A 25,698-nucleotide genomic window follows, 5' to 3' on the forward strand; every position below is an offset into this window, starting at 1 on the left:
GAAGCCAATTGAGGGGTGTGGCAGATGGTAAGAGATAAAGAGTTGATGCCTGTCTCTATTCCTTAGATAGCCACTTTCTTATTTATTCCACTGGGTACTTCACTAGAAATATTCTGAAATGTTGTCTTAGGAAGTATTAGTGGTCTCTAAAGCACCAAGCATCAAATTTGTGTGACTGTTATTTTGTTCAAAAATTTAATTTCCATTTTAAGGAAAGATTTGGAGCCTTAATTTTAATCTATTTTAGAAAAACAAATACAAATCATTAAAGTTTTAGATATATTTTCTAGGGAAATAATAAATTTAAATATACTGGAAATATACAAATTTAAAACTACTGATGTACTTTGTAATTATTACTCATATTATTATTATTATTAAACAACTGTATTTCTTGTTGTCAGAAACAGGAAAAATACATGTACATCTGGGAGAGGAGCAAAAAAAAATCAAATTCATCCTTCCCCAAACAATCTATCAAACTTGACAGCCCCTTAACATATAATATGTAGGGCACTGTAGTTTTCAGATGGAAGCAGCCTATAACATGGGCAGGAAGCTTTTGTATTTTTAACACTTGATAAAGAAGCATTTACTGAATTGGAAAAATATCAACCTCTAACTCAATATGGTGTCAGGAAATTAATATTATTTTTCTTGGCACTGTTTTATCTGTAAACTTAAATATTAGCAGATGCCAAGATTTGCAAGAAATGTAGTAAACTTAGTGAGACCTCTGTATTTTAATAAATTTGACTGCTTATTGCTGTGCAAACGAATACTATTCAGACTTGAATATTCCATCTTAGAATCTCTAACAATCATTTTGGCTTTAAGGGACCCTTCTCCCACTCCTCCGTGCCCTCCCCCCCCAAACCTAGCCATTTTCAAAGTAGTTTAAGTGATAGCAGATATACACTGTAATAAGAGTGAGAAAAGATTGCAGAAATTTGAATTATGAAAGGAATATAATCATTTTAGCTCGGTTAACTTGATTTTTATATGTTTTAAGCAGAAATTAGAATTTATATGAGGTGGTGTCAGAAAGCTCTTTGCATTTATAAATGCTCACTCCTGCAAGTTAAAAACCCTGGTTCATAATTCCCACTTTGGGTCTTGGGAGCCACTTTTCAATCATTTCTCTCTGCTAATTTTGGTGTCACCCTCATTTCTTTTTAAACGATTCATTTTGAGCAAATTTGTAAATGGCCCTGATGTGTTCTACAATTTAGTCAATTACTGTTTCAGCCTGCAAGCCTCCTGGGGAACGGAACATACATGGCCTGAAGGTACGAATTTCAATAATTGTTTCAGTAAAGTTAGATGGATTTGTAATGCTGTGTTCCACTTATTGAAATGTCAAATAAAACTGCACTTTCTCAAGCTCTGACAAGCAACCCCCCCCCTTTTTTTAAAAATGGGAGGTGGAGGGGGATTCATCTGTAGTATTTGCTTAATATGTATATATATTTGGATACAGGGGTTTTGTTGCTATATATTTTATTATTTAGAATTGTTTTGTTGGTCTGTTTCTTCAGAATGATCTTGGGTACTGGTCTCCACAAAGATTTATTTGAGTGAAAATATAGGCTTCATTTCAGTGATTAATTAAGCACATAAGCATACTGCTCACAGAATACCCCCCTCTTCTTTTGACATATTTATGCTAGAAACATATCTATTTAATGTCTTTTCATTGTTCTGTTTATTTTGAATTCTGGATTTCTGTTTAAGGGTTTACATTTGAAGGAAAAACTGGCTTTTAGATGCAACCATTTTATATATAATTAATTACTTGGACTTCATTTTTTAGTGAACATGGAACATTCTACAGTGTTCTGCTCAGTTTTAGAGCTGGAAGTATATGACAGCTTGAGGTTAACTATTAACTCCTGGATGTATTCTTAATGTACTTTTTTTAACATAAGCGTTTTGGGTTTTTGTGTATGAAACAAAACAAAACAGGAAATAGAATTTTTTTCTCTAGAATTAAATTTAGTTCTAGACAGTGAACTGAAATTTTTCCTCTATTTATTGTTTCTCTTTTTCGGCACTGTGTTAAGTATTTGAATGACAGTAATAGAGTGTTATATAATATACAGGTTGTATAGTTCTGTAACCTATATACTAAATAGACTCCAACCATGGGTCTGTCTAGTAAGAAGCTAATTAACCTTCATAGTAAGAGAAATTTGTGGCAAATTATAGGTTAATTAGAACTGTATCCTCAGAACACAAAACTGATCAAGATTCTGTCTTTACTTGAAGGTGAACACCAGGGCCGGACCCTCTCAACACAGCAGTCCAGCAATCTCCGACGCACTTCCAAGCAACAGGTGAGAGCAAGAGTGGAGTGTACCCTAGCATGACTGTCTATAAAGATGGGGGGGATTCATGGGATGTCACCTCTTTTCTGTAAGACTAAAAAAATGTGTATGTGGCCAAGAAAAAATTTGACCAGGTAGGTAACTCTAGCTATGTATTTGACCAAAGAGAAAGGACCTCATAGAGAAAGATGAAATTCAACATTTTAAACTGTTAATTTTTTGGTCTACAGAATGGTTTTCCTTCAGTTACCAAATTATACATAAAATTCAGTGCCTTTGATTATTTAATGCTTTGTTGATCTGGTTTATAAATTGTTTAATGTCTTTTTTTTCTTGCTTGTCCATCCTTTTTAGCAGTATCATTATCCACTAACTTCTTAACCAGAAAGAAGCAAAGAAAGAGTAAAGTGGTACATTTTAATTGACCAGCCACGTTGCTCATTTTTGTATCTTTGGTTGCATAGGAAAGTGAAACTCTTTTGAAAGGAAGATAATTTTCATTGATTCATGCTAACATTGCCCCACACTATGATGGATACTAGAGACTTGAGGTTTTCAAAGTGTTTTTCTGACAGGCTTGAGAACTTCCAGGTTTCTTGAAGAATCTACTTGAGAATCATGGTGCTCAAGTAGAAGGAGGGCCCTGCTTAAGTTTATAGAATTCTAGGTCATTTTTGTTATACATTCAGTTATGCAGCTAGTAAACATATTATTGTACATGTATACCGAGGAGATAGTGTGGGTTCCATTCTAGACCACCACAATAAAGGAAATATCGCAGTGAAGCTAGTCACATGAATTTTTTGGTTTCCTAGTGCATATAAAAATTATGTTTACACTATACTGAAGTCTGTTAAGTGTGCAGTAGCATTATATCTAAAATAATATGCATACCTTTATTAAAAAATACTTTATTGCTACAAAATATTAACTATTATCTGAGCCTTCAGCAAATCCTAATCGTTTTGCTGGCGGAGGGTCTTGCCTCAACGCTGATGGCTGCTGACTGATCAGGGTGGTAGTTGCTGAAGGTTGGGGGTGGCTGTGGCAATTTCTTTTTTTTTTAGTCCTCACCTGGGGATATTTTTCCATTTATCTTCAGGTAGAGTGGGAGGGAGAAAAAGAGACAGAGAGAAAGTGAGGGAAACATCAGTGTGAGAGACACGCATCAACTGGTTGCCTCCCACACAACCCTGACCAGGGCCGGGGACCGAACCGCAACTGAGGTACGTGCCCTTGACTGGAATCAAACCCGCAACTCTTTAGTCCACAGGCCGACGCTCTAACCACTGAGAAAACCGGCCAGGGCAAATTTCTCAAAATAAGACAGCAGTGAAATTTGTTGCAGCCATTAACTCTTCCTCTCAGAATGATTTCTTTGTAGCATGTAATGCTATTTGATAGCATTTTACCCACAGTAGAGCTTCTTTCAAAATTAGTCAATTCTCTCAAACCCTGTCACTGCTTTATGTAATATTCTAAATCTTCTGTTGTCATTTCAACAGTGTTTACATCATCTTGACCAGGAGTAGATTCTATCTCAAGAAACCACTTCCTTTGCTCAGCCATGAGAAACAACTCCTCAGGTGTTAAAAGTTTTATCATGAGTTGCAGCAATTTACTCACATATTCAGGCTCCACTTTAAATTCTAGTTCTCTTGCTATTTCCACTACATCTGCAGTTACTTCCTCCACTGAAGTTTAAACCCTTAAAAGTTACCCATGAGGGTTGGATTCAGCTTCTTCTAAACTCCTGTTAAAGACCCTGGCCAGTGTTGCTCAGTAGTTAGAGCATCAGCCTGTGCACTAAAGAGCATTGTGTTTGATTCCTGGTCAAGGGTACATGCCTGGGTTGCAGCTTCCATTCCCAGCTCCTGTCAGGGTCATGTGAGAGGCAACCAATTGATGTGTCTCTCTCACAAAGATTTCTCTCTCTCTCTCTCTCTCTCTCTCTTCCTTTCTTCCTCCCTTCTTCCCTTCCACTTTCTCTAAAAATCAATGGAAAAAATATCTTCATTTGCAGATTAACAAACAAAAACAAAACTGTTAATGTTGATTTTTTTTTTTTTTTTTACCTCTTCCCATGTATCATGAATGTTCTTAACGGAATAAAGAATGGTGAATTATTTCCAGAAGGTTTTCAATTTACTTTGTCCAGATCCATCAGAGGAGTCACTATCTATGGCAACTATAGTCTTACAAAATCTATTTTTTAAATAAGATTTGAAAGTCAAAATTACTCTTTGATCCATGGGCTGCAGAATGGATGTTGTATAAGCAGATGTGAGTACAACATTAATCTCATTGTACATCTTTGTCAGAGCTCATGGGTGACCAGGAACATTGTCAATGAGCAGCAATATTGGGAAATATATATATATATATTTTTTTTTTGCATAGTAGGTCTCCACAGTGGGCTTAAAATATTTAGTAAACGATGTTGTAAACAGACATGCTGTCATCCAGGCTTTGATGTTCCATTATGGAGCACAGGCAGAGTAGATTTAGCATAGTTCTTAAGGGCCCTAGGATTTTCAGAATGGTAAATGAGCACTGGCTTCAATTTTAACTCTCCAGCTGCATTATCCCCTAACAAGAGAGTCAGCCTGTTCTTTGAAGCTTTGAAGCTTTCATTGCCTTCTCCTCTCTAGCTGTCTCTTGAATACTTAGAGGCCATTGTAGGGTTACTAATCGGTCTGATTTCAATATTTTTGTGTGTCAGAGAATAGGGAGGCTGGAAGAAAGAGACAGACACACAGGGGAATGGCCAGTCATTGCAGCCATCAGAGCACACACATTTATTGATTAACTTTGCTGACTTATCTGGATGTGGTTCATGGTACCCCAAAACAATTACAATAGTAACATCAAAGGTCACTGATCACAGATCACCATAACAAATAAACTAATAATGAAGAAGTTTGAAATATTCCAAGAATTACTAAAATGTGATTCAGACACAAAATGAGTAAATGCTGTTAGAAAAATGCCGCCAATAGATTTTCTCAACACAGGATTGCTGCAAACCTTCACTTTGTAAAAAACACAGTATCTGCAAAGTAAAATAAAGCAAAGAGCAATCCATGAGGTATGCCTGTACTTGAAGATGACCCTGTGAAGGTGATTGATCTGTGTGTATGTATTCACACTGGTGACTGACAGGCCAACATCAAACCACAAAACACTTCCATTCTGTGCCCAGGTTTTTCTGGATTTGGGGCTGTAGCCAGTATTTGCACATCCCTTTATCAACTGAGATGTAGTTGAGGCTTCTACTTTCCCTTCCATACCTTTCCTTCCCCTCTTAACCCAGAGTCTTGTTTTTTTGTTTGTTTGTTTTTTGCCAGGGGACTGTACTGTAGGTAATTTAAAGTCTCTCCTTCTGACTCTGTCTTTACTCTCCTGTCCCTTCCCCAAAAGTCACTTCCTTGATTTTTTTATTGTAGTGTCAGTATATCTACCCACCAGGTTTCCTGCTATGAGCATACTACTCTTAAAGTATGTTTCTTTTTTAAAAAATGTTTTTTCTTTATTGATTTTAGAGAGAGACAAAGGGAGAAGGAGAGAGAGAGAAAAAAACATTGATGAGGGAGAATACCGATTGACCGCCTTCTGCATGCTCCCCACTGGGAACTGGGCCCACAACCTGGGCTTATGCCCTGACCGGGAGTTGAACTGCCAACCTCTTGGTGCATGGGTCGACGCTCACACCACTGAGCCACACCAGTGGGAAAAGTATGTTTCTTTCTTACACACTTCATTCTATCTTAATTTACAGCCTGGTTATTCACCAGTGGATCATCTGATCTTTTAGTTCTCATCCAGGGGCTTGGCCCTGCCAGGCAATGCTTTGTAGCTTCTCTCTTCCTGCTTGTTGGGCCTGTGAGCCATGGTCCAACAGAGTGGAGGTGTGGGGACTGAGGGTCATTCATTCCACTCAACTCAAAGAGGGTAGGGCATTTAATTACTACCACTACTTCCAGAAAAGATGTTGTGCAGACAGAGAGACCATGAACCTTGAGGAAAAGACCAAGATTTTCCCTGGTGTTTTAGGTCAAATTTTACAATGTTATAAAAAGAGGATAGCCTTGAAAAAGATAGTAAGACAGAAGAAGCAGGATAAATTTTCAGTTCTCTCAGGTTTGGTTTTTAACAACATGAGTGGATTAGCTTGGTTTTTTAAGAAATATAATTTATATCCGGAGTATTATAAAATCTTTGGGTTGGACGGAGACAGTCTGATCTAGTGGTACTCAGCCTTTTGTTGCAACATCTTCTCTTGGGTGTGACAGCCTCCCAAATAGTAACAGTTGTTTGGTCCAGTAGTGATTTCTGTTATAGGAGGAATGCAATTTGAAAAAGTCCTACAGGTGATTTTAATGTGCCACCCTGGGTTGACCATTTCTGTGCCTCATGTTGATAATGAATCAACAGTATTTATTGAGTGTCTTCAGTTCATTAGGTGCTCTCCTACACACTAGGAATACAATGTGGTCCTTATCTGTTGGAGCTTGCTATCTTAAAAGTACAAAGACAGAAAAATCCAAACATACAAATAATTATACTTTATAATTCATTATAAAGGAAACAAGTTTTTTTTTAATAAGAACATTTTATTTTTATTTATTTATTTATTTTATTTTTTTATCTTTACCCAAGGGCACTTTTCCATTTTTTGTTCAGATAGAGTGGAAGGGAGAGAGAGAGAGAAAAACATCCATGTGTAAGGGACACATCGAGTGGCTGCCACCCGCACGACCCAACCAGGACCGGGGACAAACTGCAACCAAGGTGCGTGCCCTTTGTGAGAACCGAACCAGATCTCTCTAGACCACAGGCCGACGCTCTAACCGCTGAGCCAAACCGGCCAAGGCGAAACAAGCAAGTTTTGAAGAGAGAACACACTAGGCAGGACTATGTTAGATTTAGACTGAGTGCTCTGAGAAGACTCTCCGGGAAGGATGAGAAGGGCCTAGCTACATCGAGAGCCAGAGAAGGGCATGTCAGAGGGAGGGGAGAGCATACCCGGAAGAGGAGCTCAGCATGTCTGTGAGTAGGCCAGTTTGGCTGACGCACAGGGAGGGGTGCTGAGTTGGGGGAAAGTGTGGAGAGGGGAGAAGAGCAATAGCAGTGATGGGAGAGAAGGAGGTAGGTGGGAGCTAGATCATGCAGGGCCTTATGTTTTCCTCTCAGTGTATTAGCAAACCATTGGACAACCTTTAGCAGGAGCATGCCTTGGCCAGCTCTCTGTTTATAAGACTCTTAGCCTGTGTGGAGAATGAGAAGGACAAGCCCCAATCTAATCCTGCTCTCTGTAGGTGCTTGGCTCCTCACTCCTTGCCAGATGATCATCCAGGCCCTTCCTAAACATCTCTGTGGCAGGAATACACTTTATTGGCCAAGGCAACCCCTTCCGTTTTCATGTAGCTAAATCTTAGAACGTTCTTTTTTGTGAGCTGAGATTTGTCTCCCTTTATTATCCACTCAAAGATTTGATTTAGCACTCAGAAAAAGGCTGTTTTCTCTTCTAGGTGATAACTCTTCCAGTCATCTTCCCTCTAAACATTCTTCTAGGTCTCCTATCTTGGTAAAGTCTCCTGTATCTTCCCAGTCAGTCAACTGCCCTGCCTCCTAAGGGTCCCTCAGCCCCACATACAGTCAGTCCCTACATTTGTAGGTTCTTCCTTCTGGAATCACTGTCGTGTTAGTCTGCTTGCTAGCACCCCTGTTGCTGCAAAGGTCATTCAGGCTCTAGATCACTGCTGCAGCCTCCTAATAGTTTCCTCCCTCTGGTCTTGCCCTGCTGAAGTCCCTCCTTCACACTGCAGTCAGAATAATCTTGCTAATGTGAATTCTGAGCCCATCATTTCCCCTTTTACTACTTCTCACAATCTTTCAGGTGAAGTGTACCCTTCACAGCAGATGAGCACTAGCCTTTAACATGTGGGTGCTCTGCCCAGTCCAGCCCCCTGGGCTGCCACTCTTCCCTTTCTTACCTGACATTCCAGGTCTGCTGATGAATGTGTGGTGCCCTTAATGGATCACGTTTCCTCTCATTACTGGGGTTTTTTACATCTGCTGCTGCCTCTTTTCTACTTTGCTTCTCTTTTAATCCTCCACCTTCAGTCTGGCTAACCTTGGTCATCTTTGAGGAACAAAGCTGTTATCTTCTAAAAACCATCCCTGATTATTATGCACTTTCCAGTCTATACCAGTTACCCCTTCTATGAATTCCCATAATCCTCCTGTGCTTGCCTTACTGTAGCGGTTAGCACATTGTATTATAATCACCTCTGTCCCTAGTAGATTCTGTGCTCTTTGAGGGCAGTGACTGTAACATTCATTGTCAAATTCCAAATTCCTGGAATGATGCTTGGGATATAGGTGATAGTAATGCTTGAATGAATGAATTAACGAACAAACTAGCTAACTAACCAACTAACTAACTTAGATGCCCTTTAAGTCTTGTCTCTGGATTAAATTCTCCCAACTCATTTAGCTTTTCTGATTCAACATTATTTCTAGTCCTCTCACCATTTTACTCTTCTTTGGATGTATCAGTGTTCCTCTTAAAGTGTCATAACCAGGTTATAATTGTATTACACTTAAATTTTAAAAAGATTTTAAGAATGATTTTTAAAAGTCATTGTGACCAGACAAGTAAACAAATTATTGAGTAAACTGGGGCACAAAGAAACTGCTACAATACATAGATATAATTTTTTAATCTAAATTTCTGAGTTCTACTCCAGACCTTTTATTTATTTATTTATTTATTTTTAATTTTTCTTTATTGATTTGTAGAGAAAGAGGAGGGGAGAAGGAGAAAGCTAGAACCATCAATGAGAGAGAACATCAATTGGCCGCCTCCTGTATGCCCCGCACTGGGGATCGGGCCCACAACCTGGGCATGTGCCCTGACCGGGAACCGAACCGGCAACCTCTTGATGCATGGGTCGACGCTCAACCACTAAGCCACACTGGCCAGGCCATAGATATAATTTTTTACCAGAAAAAGCTGGCAGCCAGATATTGGCATAATGAATGAAATCAGCTTTTTCCTCTGTTACTCTCACAACATGAATTGGTCTTTGCCTTAGGTGGATGGCTTTTTATTAAACGGAGTTTACTATTGACATGGTGTTCATAGGCCATAATTATGGAATTCAAATCCCACTGCCAAGGCAAGGTCTTTCCCAAATATCTTAGTTTTCTCTTTCTATAAAATTAGGATGATTAGCCTGGCTGGTGTGGCTCAGTGGTTGAGTGTCAACACACGCACAAAGAGGTTGCTGGTTCGATTCTCGGTCAGGGCACATGCCCAGGTTGTGGGCCCAATCCCCAGTGGGGGGCTTGCAGGAGGCGGCCAGTCTATGTTCTCTTTCATCGATGTTTCTATCTCTCTCTCCCTCTCTCTAAAATCAATAAAGAAAATATTTTTAATTAAAAAAAAGTAGGATAATTAGGCTTTTTATCTACCTCTGATGTTAGAAGATTGATAAAATTATATTAAGGAATCACATTTTGTTTCTTGGATGAAAGGTATTTTGTAAATGCAGTGAATCAAAATGTTATTATTTCAAGTTGTATAATAAAATGGAATATCTGTGGAAAAACATTGCCTGGGCATTGTTTGGTTATTTGTTTTTACAGTTATTTAGTAAATTTGGAGTCATCTATAGGAATAGAAGGATCTAAATGTTTCTCAGAAAAAAAAAAAGTGTGTGTGTTTGTATGTTAGAGATAGGCTGACTTTGAGCAAGGTCTGTACTTTAATTTTTTTAAATAAATTAGGAGTAGCTATACCCTACAGGCCAGTATTCCTAAACTCATGCACAGGGTATAGTTATTGAAAGGATTACATCAGGATAATAAGTAATAACATTTAGCACAGTGCCTGGCATGTGGTCCTCAGTAAATGGTAGCTGCTGTTATTTTAACTGGACTGATTCTAGGCAGGTGTTTATTTTTTTTATATATGTTTCAGCTTTAGTTCCATTTTACAGAATTCTTTACTGCATGGATTCTTAGACTTGGGAGGACATTATTAAAGTTTAGAACCCTTGGTTGAGGTCATGTTTTATTAAGTCTGAGGAAAGCAGAGACTTCATAGTCTGCATTTGACCATAGCAGAAGTTTAAGAAGTATTTAGAAGAATAATAATTATTACTTGGAATAGTGAATGTGGCCAAACTTGAAGTCTGCAGTTTTCTCAAATATAATTTATTAGAAATGCCAAATGAGTGTGTGTGTGTGTGTGTTGTCACACACAAACATATAACAATCAGAACAATGATCACTATTTATTGAACACTTAGCACATGCTAAATCACTGAGCTAGGTTCAAGGGTGGGAAGAGAATGGAATACATAGATAGGTGAGTAAGTTGTGGTTTGTGTTCTCAGGGAGTTTTCAGTCTTGGAGGAGGTGTGGTGGGATGAAAGGCATCTATCTAAACAGATGACTAACACAGGGAGGAGAGTTACTTTGGAAGTTGAGGTCAGAGAGAATAAGTAACCTGTCCCAGAGCCCACAGCTAATGAGTACCAGAATTTATTTCTACTACACATTATCTTCCCAGGAAGTGAATTGTAACTCTAATTGTAATAAAAGATCAGAATTTAAACCCTTTTATCTTTTGAAGTTCTATAATCTTTGTTTGTTGTGAACACTCTAGGAGTATATTGTTAGGTACTTTGTATTTAGCAGATGAAGAGTCCACATAAAATAGCCACTGAAAGGCTACCCAAAGGCAGCAGAACTAAAAGCCAGAAAAAAAAAAAAAGTCACTGAAGGTAGTGTACAATATTCTAGCTTCATTTTGACTGTAGGCTTCTTTATTGCTTTAAATTACTAATGGGGTTCCAGTCTTTTTATTAATAGTTTTGCCATTTGACCAGCTACTTTTTGAAAAATATACAAGGAGAAGGATGAAAAGAGTGTAGTCTCTGTATATGTGTTTTACTCTGGAATTTCCAGTGGTGTTCAAAGATGCCGATCTTGCCGTTAAAAATTATCCTTCCCTTTTCAGCTTAAAGAAGTCTTCTGCTGAACTGAAAAAAATACTAGCCAATGGTCAGGTAAGTGTCATTACATATTAACATTTTCAGACAGTAGTAACTTTTATTACTATCTAGTTTTTGTATCCATAAACTTAACAACCAGATAAAGAGTCCTTGAATGTCTTCTTGTCATAAATGAATTACATGGCTTAATTTGATTGGCAGGACAATTTGCAGCACGTTTTTCAAACTGTGCTAATGGGTTTCACTCCCGGCAGATTGAAGTACCATGCACATACCCTGCTGCCTTCTCAGTTTAAAAAAAGTTAATCAGTTCTGAACAAGTGTGTCAACCCATGGGTTGTCGAAATGGCCCTATATCCTGAGGTGACTGTTTCTTTCATTATCTTCGGAGAGAAAAAATAAAACCAAACTGTTACTTTCCCACCATAGCACAGTTCTTTTGTCCTGAAACTAACACTGGCTTTTTAGGGAATTATAATAACAGCAGATCTTTGGCGTTTAAAATTCCTAGGCTTTAGGAGCCCTGGTTTGCCTAGTCCACAGGCCATCTTAAGGCTGCATGACCTAACCCACCCAGTGAGGGACAAACAGACCTGCAGTCCCCTTATTTCTCACTAATTTTGATTCAAGTAAATGGACACATCTGAAATAGTATAGTGCTTTTAAACATACACTGGTAAATTAAGCTACCTATAGGGTCCTCGATTCTTCAATAGCAACATAAATGTGTTTTAATGTTTGTTATCGAGGAAGCCCTTTGATAGCCTTGGAGGCAGGCGCCTGTCCATTGCGATTAAGCCTGCCTATTAGGCTCTATTGACTGAGACATCTGTGTCACTGCAAATAAAAGACTCTTATTGATTTTCTTAACTGCTGTTCACTTCCCGTCCATGTTTCGAAGGCTGAAATCTTAATTATCTCAGATGCTTATTCAGTGCCTTCACACACTGACCTCTCCAAGCCTCATTGGCATTTCATGAATCAAGTACTTGTAGCGGAGCATGTCAAGAAGACAAAGCTGGGTCCTCATGCTTGTCCTTTAATATCACCTGTAACTTTGTGGCCTAATAGATGCGTGTGCCTTAAAACAGTGACAGTATGCTGGTACTTCTGGAAGCCTTCCTTGTTTAGCACACAGTCCTTTGAATACAGTTAGAAAAAGTAAGTTGATGTGGTTTTGACATCTCATCATCATCCAGAGTGTGTGAATTTTAGTCTTTATACATTGTATATACAGCTAAGGAGAAATCTGGTGTTATATGTACCATCTTTACAGTCTCAGAATTTCAGATTGTATTTATCTAATATTTTTAACTTGAAGCAGTCAAAGGTTTATTTAGATTGAGGGTCATATGCGTATCCCTGTGGTGCCCTGTATATGTTCAGACCCAGTATGAAACAAAACTGGACTAAAAGCAGAAACGTTGAGCCTAGGATATTTATGTGTCTTCAGCATCTTATTACTAATTGTATTTTATGTATAAATCACTTGTGTTCTTCAGCTGGAAAATATATTTCAAAATTGACATAAATTAAGAAGCTTTAACTACATTTGTTCAACCCAGGCAATGGAAAATAACCTGTCATAGATTCTCCTTTCAAAAATGAAAAACAGTTTATTTGCACTGTGAAAATAAACATTCAGAAATGTTCCTAGTGTTTTGACAACAAACTTAATATCATAAATATCTTAGTGGTTTCAGTTATGAGGTTCTCTTCAGTGGAAGATTGTCATGGCAGTGATTTTTGACACTTAAAGATAGTTTATTGCTTTCCCTTGGGAATGTGATAACCCCACATTAAATAGTATGGTGTTTTCTTTCTCTTGAGGATTAGCCTTCTTTATATTTACTTTCCTTTACAAAAGCAAACAAAACAACCTTTCTCCCCCACTATTGGAAGTCTTCAAAAATACCTCCTCCTTCTACTAATTCCTCAATTCCTTGGTGCTATAGGGTAACTAAAGAGTGAGCGAGATTGCATTGCAGCGAGGTAATGTGCACAGTTGTGGGCGTCAATAAATTTCTGGGCTGAACACTGACACAACTTGATATGGAAGATGTAAGTCACATTTAACGATACTTTAACACTTGAGCATAGTTTTTTATTTTAGTGGTTTATGCTCTCAAGCATTAATAATGATTTGCCTTTCCACTTGCCTCCACTTAGATTTAATAAGGAATTCATATTAATCATTAAAAGAAAGGGACATGATTCTTCAAGATAATCAAATATTGACAGGTTAGAAATAGCTTTCTGCCTGGGTTCATTGATATAGGTTATGTGATATAAATATTTATTTCTTTTCTGTCACTCAGAGTAAATGCCACCAATTGATTCAGCATTGATATAGTGTCAACAGTTCATAAGAAACATTTGACTGGCTTGTATTTTCCGATTAGTCTCTGCTCTATAAAGTGGGATTTACTAAATCTCTCCAATTGTCTGCTCATAGAGTGTGACTGCTTTCTGAAACCATTATTGCTTCGATTTGTGAAGCAAAGGTCTAGTGATAAGACTCGTTTCTGTCAGACCTTTACATATAAAATAAGGATTAATTGAGCATTTTTACTTTAATGATTTATAAGCGATAGGTACTGATTCTTCTTAACACAGACAGACAATAAACAAAGAATATTTTCTCTGCTGATCCATAATTGAATTCCATTTCATTATTCCCATTAATTTCATTAATATTATATTAAATCAAACACTTTTTAAAAAGTTTAACATTTAGTCTTTGGAATAGAGATACTTTTTTTTCTGTTACTGCTTAAGTGGAGAATTCCTTTTTTTCTCACCAGATTAAAAAAAATTTAAGATATTTTGGCATGTTTTATTTAGAACTGTAAATCAGTACCAATAATTTTTTTTCTGGATGTGTTTTCCCACTTCATTTTTAGTGTGCTATGATCTGTTTAACATTGATTGGCCCTTGATTTGAAACTGATTAATAATGGCCCAGTGGGTCAATTTAAAGGATTTAAAAAGTGCACTGTTACTCCGAGTATGTGTAACTTTGATCTTTACATTTATAAGTTGTTTTTCCTCTTTTCATTTTTTAGATTTTTGTAGGAGATTTTGTGACAGTATTTTCTCATTCCTAATAAGTCAAGTATAAGTGTTCTGAGAAATCACAGATCTAGAACTAATTCTGATCCTGCTGCATGTTTGGCTGGTATTTTGAGAACTTCAGATGCCTTTAGAAAAACTTTTTGTGTTTCAGAAAAAGAGGAGGAGGAAGAAAAATAGGTATTGTACTGTAAAATTAGCTTTAAAAACTAATTCTCACCAATATATTAAAACTCTTAGATTCTTACAGTTCATCTTAGATCCCATGTGAAGACTGAAACATGAATGAGACTGTGTATGTAAGTCCAGACTACATGACACCTCCTCTACCCATACAAACACAGCCTTTCCGCCCTGGTTGTCTGCATTCTGTTCACGGCACCTGCCTCCCTTTCGGCAGGAGCAGAGTCCAGTGCCAGTCATTTCTCTCAGTCATTTGCCATCTTGGTGATGACACATAATCATAACTCGCATGGCTTTTTCTTTCTCCACCCTCAACTTCTTTTATTCTGCCTTTTATTTGCTTATTTTTAGTCTAAACAAGGAAACTGATTTATATTTAAATTTTATTTTGGTGTCTTTATTGAATAAAACTTTTATTTCACCTCTTTTCTATGTAAAGAGCTATGTGATTTTAAAAACAGTTTTCTTTTTATTTTTTTATCCTCACCGGAGGACATTTTTTTCTGCATTTATCTTCAGACAGAGAGGGAGGGAGAGTGGAAGGAAAAGAGAGAGAGAAACATCGATGTGAGAGAGACACATTGACTGGCTGCCACCCACACAACCCCAACCGGGGCTGGGGACAAACTGCAACTGAGGTACATGCCCTTAGTGGGAACCCCAGACTCTCTGGTCCGTGGCTGATGCTTTAACCCCTGAGCCAAACCGGACAGGGCAAGAAAAAAAAAACAGTGTTGTTGTTGTTGTTTTTAATAAAAGAAATACCATAGCTAATGAAATTGCTTTTAACTTGTGACTGCCCTTCAGTCGATTGTTTTCCTTCCTGTGGGCAGTGACCATGGATGTCAAGGCCATCTCTCCATACTTACACACGAGTCCAATTGCTAAGGTTGAGCCTTGAGCAGAGCATCTGAAAGACCAAGTTCTAGCCTTGACTAGTTGTTATTTACTAGTTATATGATCTACATGGGCTAAATGCTTAAAATGCTGTAAAGTTCTGTGGTTTTTATGATATCTGATCCTAATATCATATTATCTAAATATCGTACTCTATGGCTTTTAAACCCCACTTTTGCATCATAGTGAGTACTCTTCCTGTGCTTCCTTATGAAAATTTGGATTAATATGCTTGTCTAAACTATAAAGGCAAAAATGCTATCAGCTATTTGTTGATTCCTTTAATGATTTCCCTTGGTTGAGGTCAATTAAAGTAATACATTTTGATCAGAGGTATGAAATTCTGAAAATTTTGTTTGTAATCAATTCATGAGATTGGTTCTAATAATTTTTCTTTGTAAAACTTCTTTTTACATCAATAATATTTGTATACCATATAAAATTAGAAAATTCAAATAAGTAAAAAGAAAAAGAATCTGACATTTTAAAATATAAAAATCTATTGAGTTCATAGGTCAGGCAGAGGTCTATAAAACTTTAAACCATCATAGAAACACGTTACCCGTTTTTTAATGGATGCTGTCTTTTTTTTTTTTATCCTTACCCGAGGACATTTTTCCATTTTTTGTTCAGGTAGGGCGGGGGTGGAAGGCATCGATGTGAAAGGGACACATCGAGTGGCTGCCATCCGCACGACCCAACCAGGGCCGGGGACAAACTGCAACCGAGGTACCCGGGTCTCTCTGGACCACAGGCCGAAGCTCTAACCGCTGAGCCAAACCGGCCAGGGCTCGATGCTGTCTTTTTAAGTGACATTGTTCTAGAAGTTATTAAAAACCATTTTTTATATTTATGCAACATTTACAATTTTCCTCATTATATGAAGGATTCCAAATTTCTGTCCCTGAATTTGCTTTCATAGTGCTTAGCGTGCACACACACCATTCAGTATTCCCTATCTTCTGGCTGTTTTGGAGCCTACAACTCCTGCCTAGTTTGGAGTGCTGGGAATGCTGGGTGGTGGCTGCTCTCCTTCTCTTTAGTGGGTAGGAGAGGTAAAAAGATGATGATGTCGGGATTACAATGGTTGAAGCCTTTTGGAGACATGCCATACTTACTCCCTTTCCTTCTCTTCCTCCAACAAAATACCACAAAATCAAACCCCCTCCAAAGTCCTAGTTCTATCCCAGTATATTATTGGAATGTATAATACCAATATGTCTTGGTGTGGGTGTTTTTCTGAGAAGGAACTCCTGGTCCTTTTACCAGGGAGGCCCTGATGAAGTAATGGAGGTGGAGGGGCTATGACCACAGATTGCATCTCACCAGAGTCCAGCTCCCATATACTCCATAGCTTCAGTCTGTTTACCCTCAAATCTCAGTACTAATTCTGAATTTGTGAACTTAGTGAGATATCTCTGTCCTAGAAATTTACTTCAAGCCATGATGAGGGTGCAGCTTGTTAGGCAAATTAATGGTACAAATTAGATTGTTAGAGTCATGTTTAGACTACCTAGAGAAATATTTAAAAGGGAATATCCTATTTGTATCCACCAGTAGATACTGTTATTAACGTATGTATCCTTTATACCTATCTATCAAAGTAAACCCAGTAGCAGCTCTGCTAGTTTAGCATCTCAAGTTACTTTATGTGCTTCTTTTTTTTTTTTTTTTTAATCCTCACCTGAGGATATTTTTTCCATTTATCTTTAGATAGAATGGAGAGGAGGGAGGGAAAGAGAGAACCATCAATGTGAGAGAGACACATCGACTGGTTGCCTCCTGCATGACCTTGACCAGGGCCAGGGACAAACTGCAACCGAGGTACATGTCCTTGACTGGAATCGAACCCACAACTCTTTGGTCTGTGGGCCGGTGCTCTAACCGCTGAGCCAAACCAGCCAGGGCTATGTGCTCCTTTTTTCTACTGTCTTAAAATGTGTCATTTGGTCCAGAATATTGAGGTTTTCTTTTCTTCATGCCACATCTTTTACACAGGTTAATTTTTTTTTTCTATATTAGTAATATAACAGTAGTGAAGAACAGAATTTCCCTGAAATGGGAAATAGTTGCCAATTTTTCTGGCTTGAATGTCATTTCTCAACTGACCCTAAATATAATAATTAGCTAATTGCAAATTGCATCATTCAGATTGTACTACAATTAAATTGGGTGTGGTATTGGCCTTCACACATTAATCTGTCAATATTCTTTTACGGTTTGGCAAAATGGCTTGGAAAGGAAACGGTTTCTGTTACCTGCACTGTACTCCTAATTATTACAGCTCTCTGAAGCTTCAGCCTTAGAAATATATAGCAGAAAAATATTTCCCTTGATAAATGAAAGCTTGCTTTATTCGATTGGTGGAAGTTTAGAGTACAGCAAAATAGTTAAAGCTTTACTATAATAATATGAAAGCAAACTATTTTTTTTCCAGGTGATATTGAATTAAAAACCCCATCCATTTTCTGCCCATGCAAGGCAGTTCAATTCCCTGGAAATTGATTTTTTTTTTCCCAGGCTTAGTATGGGTTTTCCCAAGCTTTAGCTTATATGGAAAATAACACCTTAATTGAAGCCACTTAGTGAATAAAGTTGGCAGTTAATATTTAAGCAACTGGACCAGTGTGTAGAAAATTATTGAATGCATCAAATATAATCTGACTAGTCTTAAAGTAATTTGATAAATAATTATTTAGGGAGTTCTTTAAAACTCTAAAACATTATTTTGTGGGCGCTAAAATAATTCACGACCATTTGTGATGCAAATGAGAGTAGTATTTGTGGTACAACAGTTTTACAGAACCTGAGGAGTCGTATGCTGTTGTATATATTAAATTAAGGAAGTGACTCTAGTTCATAAGAATCACATGCTTATATGGCTACCCTTTATGTATTGTAACATTTGACTATATATGCATTTTAAAGCGCATTGATTTGGCACTTTTCCATCAGCATAATATGATTTCTACTCAGTTATTGCTGTATACTAACTTACCATTGCCAAAGAAAAGCTCTATCTACTCTAGGAAAGTCATTAACATTATTCAGTTTGTTTAATGTTAATTATAGGGTCACCTGTGGAGATTTCAGGGGCTGATTTATTTACAGATCATGAATTAGATTACTGTGTGTGTGTGTTGTCTTCCCGAGTTTGACTTTGGTTATGTGCAGTGCTGTTTGGCATTGGTTATATGTAGTACTGGAGACTGTGTTCTTATCGGTATCTCTGACCTGACCCTTTTGAGCTATGTTATATCATTCCATTTTGACACCTTTTATCAAACTTTAATGAAATGACCCAGGCAAACAAATTGTCATTAAACTTTCCATCACTTTGTCCCTTGGTATCGTCTTTTATAAATTGGACAGCAAATGTTGTATTGATCTTCTCGTTCTTGCAGCTGAACTTGAAATGACCCAGACTGCTTGTTGTTTATGGCCCAGAGTTGCTTTTCCTTGACATTTCCATCCACAGCATGACACCCTTTTTGTTTTTCTTTCTTTCTTGTGGAGATGAATGAACAAGACATACGGTATCGAGACACTCTTGGTCATGGCAACGGAGGCACAGTGTACAAGTGAGTAGTCAATTTTGTTTAAACTTTCTGTCCACTTTTGCCACATGTGTGTACCCAAGTTCTCCTTGGCAAAGATTTTTAAATGGCCACCAGCGCTTAGATTTTATTTCTCCATTTGACTCCAAAATTCTGCAAGGCACCTATTTTTTTCAAGAATTGCTTGGAAAAGTGCATTTATATAGTCTTTTTTATTATTTCTGAGTCTGCATCTCTCCTGGGTGATCCATTAATAATCCACCATTAGCAAGTGTACCTTTAACGGGCCTGAAGTTTAATGCATTTTTTTCTTCTTCACTCTTTAACATCATGATTTTTTTAACTTGCTAGCACCCTATGCTAGTCCCCTGCCTGTTCACAGCTATGCCCAGTGGAAGACAAACCTTATAAATACCACCGCTTTGCCCTGGCCAGTTTGGCTCAGCGGTTGGAGTGTTGGCCTGCAGACCAGAGAGTCCCGGATTTGGTTCCCGCTAGGGGCACGTACCAAAAAAAAAAAAAAAAAATACTACTGCTTTGCCCTGTGTCGGCACTGTAAGTTATTAAAAAGACTTGTTCCTGTTGTATTTCCTTCTCTCCTCACCTTACTCCCCTGAGAGAATTTCTACACATTGATGAATATGTTAAGTTATAAAATTCTCCCAAATTCCAGTGGCAGTGATCCTACCCTAAAGGAGTGTTCATTTTCATATTAAAAAATGCTAACCATAAAAAATAGTTCTCTCTACAGGGAAGTCTTTCTCATGCAGTAGTACAAAGTTTAAACTACATAATGCAATGTCTGGTACTTAATAGTCTGCAATGGTGTATGAAAAATATTCCACCAGGAATTAAAAAATCCATACTCTGTAAGACAGCCCTGAGGGAGAACTAAAGCTTTCCTCCAGAGAGCTGTTTTCCTTAGATACACTAACCCTGCATTACGTTACAGTGGTCTTTGTACCTTAGATATTTTAACATTGATATCAATGTATATTTTCAGAGTTGTAAAATAATTTATTTTCTAATTGGTTACAAATGTTCTTAGAATTTTAAGTTCTAACTAACCACATGAATACAGATAAAAATTGTCCTGTTCCCCTATGACCATGAAGGGTCACGTCCTGAAATCCCAGAACAACCTCCACACATAGATGCATCCTTGGAACAGAATTAGATTCCTCAGGGTTAGAGGCTCCATCTGCTTCAGTCCCCCACCCAGGACTTCAATTCTCTCTGCAGGTAGTGCCAGTAGAGAGGATTAAGTAATGACATATTTCTTACACAGTCCTTGGGTCTTGCCTTTAAAGACCCATGTTTGATGGCTAATGTGTCTAATGAGTTTGAGGCTACTGTTGGCCTTCCCTGGATCATACTAGCATTCCTTCCCATGCAGCCCCCAGTTCTGCACAAAGAGCATCTCTTCATTGTAGTCTCCTTACTCTTATCTGACTTGAATTGTTACTGTGTTCTGAAGGTTTTTGTGTTCAGGTACAATTAGAAAGGAAAGAAGGAACAATGTACACTCCGATTTCTTTCTCTTGAGTTCCCTAAAAGGAGAAGTTTTCAAAGCCTCACTCTTCCTTCCTCATGCTCTCATGCTGATAGCATAATAGTATAGCAAGGATTTCTAGCAACTCTTTGGATTCCTTTTATTGGCTTCAGATGGAACTCAAAAACATTTCTTTAGACTCCTAACCCATTTCTTATTTGTGCTATTTCACCTAATATTTAACTTTCAAGCATGTTTGTATTTATTAATTGAAGGCCTATTGTGAATTTACTTTCCTGGTTTGTTCTGGAAGGGAGAAATCATAAGACCACCAAACCCTAGCAGATAATTTTTATTAGAAATAATACTCTGATGTTAAAATTCTAATCTTTTACCTTAAAACACAGGTTTGTATGTTAAAGGGGGGGGGGCATGATGGAAGTAACATGCCCACCCAGCAAGGAAAAATTACAACAAAATTATGTTAGTATTTTTTAAATATTATTTTTAATTGTCATAAAATACATATAACATAAAATTTACCATCTCAATAATTTTTAAGTGTACAGTTCAGTGGCATTGAGTACATTCACATTGTGCAGCCATCGCCACATCTGTCTGCAGAACTCTTTTCATCTTGCAAATCTGACAACCTGTACTCATTAAACAGCAACTTCCCATTCACCTGGTTAATGTTGTTTTTAGCAGGAAGCATGGCTAGAACTTCTGCTTTTGTTAGAGTCACACAATATCCAAGGGAACATCCTTCCACATGTCCTTAGCCCAAGCTCTTTAATTTGCTAGAATGCTGCAGTGACATTAGCAACTTATCATCCTAAGAGTTCATTTAACTACCATTTCTTAGATTCAATATGCATGTTGTAAGATTTAATGTTTTTGACAGTGGTTGTTTATGGAGGGTGAGTGGCAGTATCATGATCATTTTAGTACTTTATTTTGTATAGTTGATTTCATATGTGTGTGTGTGTATACATATAAAGAAGATATTTCAGTTACCTTGTTGTATAGGTTATTCTTAAGGGGGAAGGACATGAAGATACCAAATTGCATAAGCATTTGTCATTGATCACTGGCCTTCATTTCTTCTTGGGTTTCAACATATGTTGTTCTTATGTCCCTAGCTTTTTTTAGTTCAGCACAAAGAAATGATATAATTACCAAGAAATGAAAATCTACTTTACTAAAGTCTCTATAAAACCAAGTGTTTTTTTTTATGTGTTATGATTGACTTTCTTCTATACTAAGTTTACCTTAATGGTGTTGACTATAAAAATTGTGATTTTTTTTTCCAAACAAAATGATTACATTACAGGCTATGCTACATAAACTAGATGAAGGAAATATTGGAAAATCCACTCATTGGTAACAAAACTGCCTAATGGGCCTATTTAATTTTTTTCTTATAAAGTATAATAAAGCTAATAAATGCAAAGCAAAAGTTTAACATTTCAGTCTTATTTGCTCCACTTGATGGGATATTGTGATTTTCAAGGGATAAACTGCAATATATATTACTTAATAGTTGATGACATTTTCATCTCTTAAGTCTAGATGTTCTCTCCAGTTACGCAATATGAAATTTTGGGCCCAGGCATTTTAACCAAATGTGGATTCTGTGTGTAGTCCCTCCTAAGCTATTCTCTGTATTATGATAGTGACCCAGGGTGACAATTTTAAGTTGGTGTCTCTTGGATTACTGGTTTGGGTGAAATGGATCATAAAGGAAATACCTTCCACTAAAATATAGCCCAAGTCTAGGAGGAAAAATAATTTAGGAAAAGGAAATGAATGCACTTTCATTATTGCTTCATTTACCAAAGTGCTGCAATTGTTCCAAAAAATTAATGCAGGAAATATACATGTTCTGTTCCCCTCTGAGAGATTCACAATGAATTTCAAAAACTTTGAAAAAGTAGAGAGCAGTGTGTGTTGTGATTAAGTGTAGGGGCTCTGAATTTGAATCCTACATCTGCCACTAACAATCGCTTGGGAAAATTATTTAATGTCTTCTGCCTTCATTTTCCCATGTGTAAAATGGGGATAATAATAACATTTGTCTTACAACATTGTTGTGAGGTTAAATGAAATGTTCCATAGAAAAGGTTTACCACTATGACTGACACTAAATGTTAGCTATTGGTAATGGTAGTACTGATAACAGAAAAAGCATTCAGCCTTGTGCTTCCTAAGCTTACTTGGCCGTGAGATTCTTTTTCTGAGACACAGTTGTTAACATCTCACAGAATTAGAGTTGTGTTGAATTAAGTTTCAGAAATTCTACATTATATTATGATATGTAGTATACTTCTGTGTTTTCTTCTGTTCTCTGTCTCACGAATATGATTTATTATATCTTACATATTATCTCACAGTGATTTTTTTTAAAGTTTCAAAGTATTTTCTCTTTTGACGTCATTTATTTTGTAATTACTCTGTGACGGCTGGTATAATGTGAAGCCCATTTTGCCCCTGGAGAAAGCCAGAGCTCCAGTTCCTGTGACCGGTCAGTAGCAGAGCCAGGACTTCACAGCACCTCTTTCTTTCACTGTTTTCCCCCAGGCAGTGTTGTTTCTCAAGGTCAGGGTGTTTCCTTACGTTTTCTAATGTACCCAGCATAGTCCAAAGTATGGAATAGATTCTTTATACATGTTGGCTGAAGTGGAATGAGGCAAGTGGAGGTTTTACAAGCAAGTTTTAGTAAGGCTCTTTAATTGTTGCTTCTCATATCTGGCTAGTTTTAGATCCTGTGGAATTCAGAGGCTGCATAGTTGTTCTAGAACATTAGCCTAGAAGAATAGAAATTTCTAAACTAAGAGCATATATTTGAATGACTGCTTTTCTTTCAAATGTTAAAACTTTGGGTACTTAGCATCCATTAGCCCAATACACTAGTTACTGCTCTCTTTTCTTAGACAGTATGTCACATTGAAATGAAAGTAATTAACAGTCTCAGTTACTTTGGAACTGATCATGAAGGCCAGTCCCTCAGGTTCTTTGCTCTCTCCTCACAGTTTGATGGAGTCACCTAAGTTTTACGTCTAGAAATGAAGTGATATTTAACTCTTAGGACTTAAATCATGCTGAGTCAGTTAACCAGCAAGCACTTAAGGATCATCTTTTCTATTTTTTTCCTTCATGCAAATTACTCAGGCTAAGACTCAAGTTGTCAGCTTTTTGGCCATGTATTGTAGTCTCTAGGTGTTTGAAAACAGTAGTGAATTTTCTACCTCCAGCTGCTTCCTAGAGTACAATTAAGAATATGACCTGGATTTGGAGTAGAATTTTCTCAGTGATATAATGGGTAGCATATATGCTGTCTACATGGTGTTATGAAGATTGGATATATGCCATTATTTAATAATTAGTTTGACCATATCTAGAGACAAGAAGAAGAGGGAAGGGATAATAATTCTCAAAGATGTTGGTCTGTCCTCCTTCACGCTGTCTTACGTTATTATTATTTTTTTAATCTTTAGATAGAGGAGGAGGGAAAGAGGGAGGAAGAGAGAGAGAGAAACATTGATGTGAGAGAGACACATCGAGTGGCTGCCACCCACATGACCCCAACCAGGGCTGGGGACAAACTGCAACTGAGGTATGTGTCCTTAGTGGGAACCAAACCTGAGACTCTCTGGTCCCCAGGCCAATGCTCTAACTGCTAAGCCAAACCAGCTAGGGCCATCTTATGTATTTTATGAGATATTTGTTGGGCAGTAGGGTGAGGATGATCCTTGGAGATGGTCAGTGATATCATGTGAATTATTAAATTGTATTTTGCCCTCATGATATGACTGTACAGGCCAATGAAAACATTACATTTTTGTGTTTTGGAGCTGGAATTATATCAGTTACATGATTTATTTCATGAAAATTAGAAGCCCTGGTGGTCAGTTATATAAAATGAGAAAATATATTGTTGTCTAATTAAATGCTGTTTAGTAAACAAAAATTTAAAATCATGGGATTCCTAAGGGGAAACATAATAAAAAAGAGTCCTGATAAAACCTTTGCAGAACCGCATAGTACCCAGAAAGTCTTGCTTCCTTCATCAGCTGATCTGAAGGTGCCAAACCTAAGCAGCAATAGGTCCGACCCCAGCTGCCCTACTGACTGCATCAGGAACCTTCAGACCTTTGTATGTTTTCCTTGTCATCATTTTATTTTTAAATCCTCACCTGAGGATATTTTTCTATTTATCTTCAGATAGAGTGGGAGGGAGGGAGGGTGAGAGAGAGAAAAAGAAACTTCAGTGTGAGAGACACATGGCCTGGCTGCCTTCTGCACAACCCTGACCAGGGACGGGGATGGAACCGAAACCGAGGTGCATGCCCTGAACCAGAGTCGAACCCACGATTCTTTGGTCCAAAGGCCAACACTCTAACTGCTGAGCCAAACCGACCAGGGCTCCTTGTAGTTTTTAAGTGGTCTTGATATTGACCCAGGAGCAAGGTGATCGTTTGATTTATTTTAACTTTAAATTTCCAATCAAATGAAAAGCATTTTCCTTACAGCCAAGATCATATTTTTAATAAGAAAACAAGATATCATATTAAAGTAAAATTAAATACTTATATATGGCTAGATTGCATTATAGTATCAAGTGACAAGTTAAGGATATTAATATTTCCAGAAAATCAATGAGTATTTGTCAAATAAAATTAATTATGTATGTTTTCCTCTCTCTCTCTCTCAGCATTCACTGTTACAGGTTTGTTTCATACAATAATATTTATTGTATTGATTAGAATCTGAAGGATGAACCTGAGCTCGTGGTTCACTATACCTTTCCTACCTTTTGCTTCCACCCCACGTTCCTATAGCTTCACAGATGTTCATATCCATTATTGCAATGATGGATTTTTGGCATCCAGCCAACATGACAGGATGTCACAGGTCACTGAGCAGATATTTTCAGACTCTGTTTCCACCCGAATTAACTATTATTGAAATAGTTTATTGAGATTGAAGTATTGATTATTTTCTGCTAACCTTGGCTTTAGGGAAGGAAGAAGAGGTGGTGGTGTTTTTGAAAGACATTAAATTAAATTTTTAAAAATCTCATTTATTTAGCCTTTTCTTCTTCCTGTTTTATAGCCCCTATTGTTTTATAGCTTGGTAAAGTG

At 37.4% G+C, this 25,698-nt stretch overlaps 1 protein-coding gene across 10 annotated transcripts in view; it reads left to right on the plus strand.

The window, feature by feature from the left end:
• The window catches only part of MAP2K5 (mitogen-activated protein kinase kinase 5), a 266,821-nt gene that overhangs the window by 37,470 nt on the left and 203,653 nt on the right, over positions 1-25,698 (plus strand). For all 10 annotated transcript variants that reach the window (XR_004960015.1, XR_004960014.1, XR_004960022.1 and 7 more), the window contains exons 5-8: positions 1,249-1,289; positions 2,269-2,336; positions 11,359-11,407; positions 19,022-19,086. Coding sequence is in view for 6 of the 10 variants with exons in the window: in XM_036265405.1 (XP_036121298.1) it covers positions 1,249-1,289; positions 2,269-2,336; positions 11,359-11,407; positions 19,022-19,086 (223 nt within the window). In the remaining 4 variants the exon portion in view is untranslated. The remainder of the gene's footprint in view (positions 1-1,248; positions 1,290-2,268; positions 2,337-11,358; positions 11,408-19,021; positions 19,087-25,698) is intronic.

Source organism: Molossus molossus, unplaced genomic scaffold (assembly GCF_014108415.1).
Source record: "Molossus molossus isolate mMolMol1 unplaced genomic scaffold, mMolMol1.p scaffold_m16_p_1, whole genome shotgun sequence".
Classification (NCBI taxonomy): domain Eukaryota; kingdom Metazoa; phylum Chordata; class Mammalia; order Chiroptera; family Molossidae; genus Molossus; species Molossus molossus.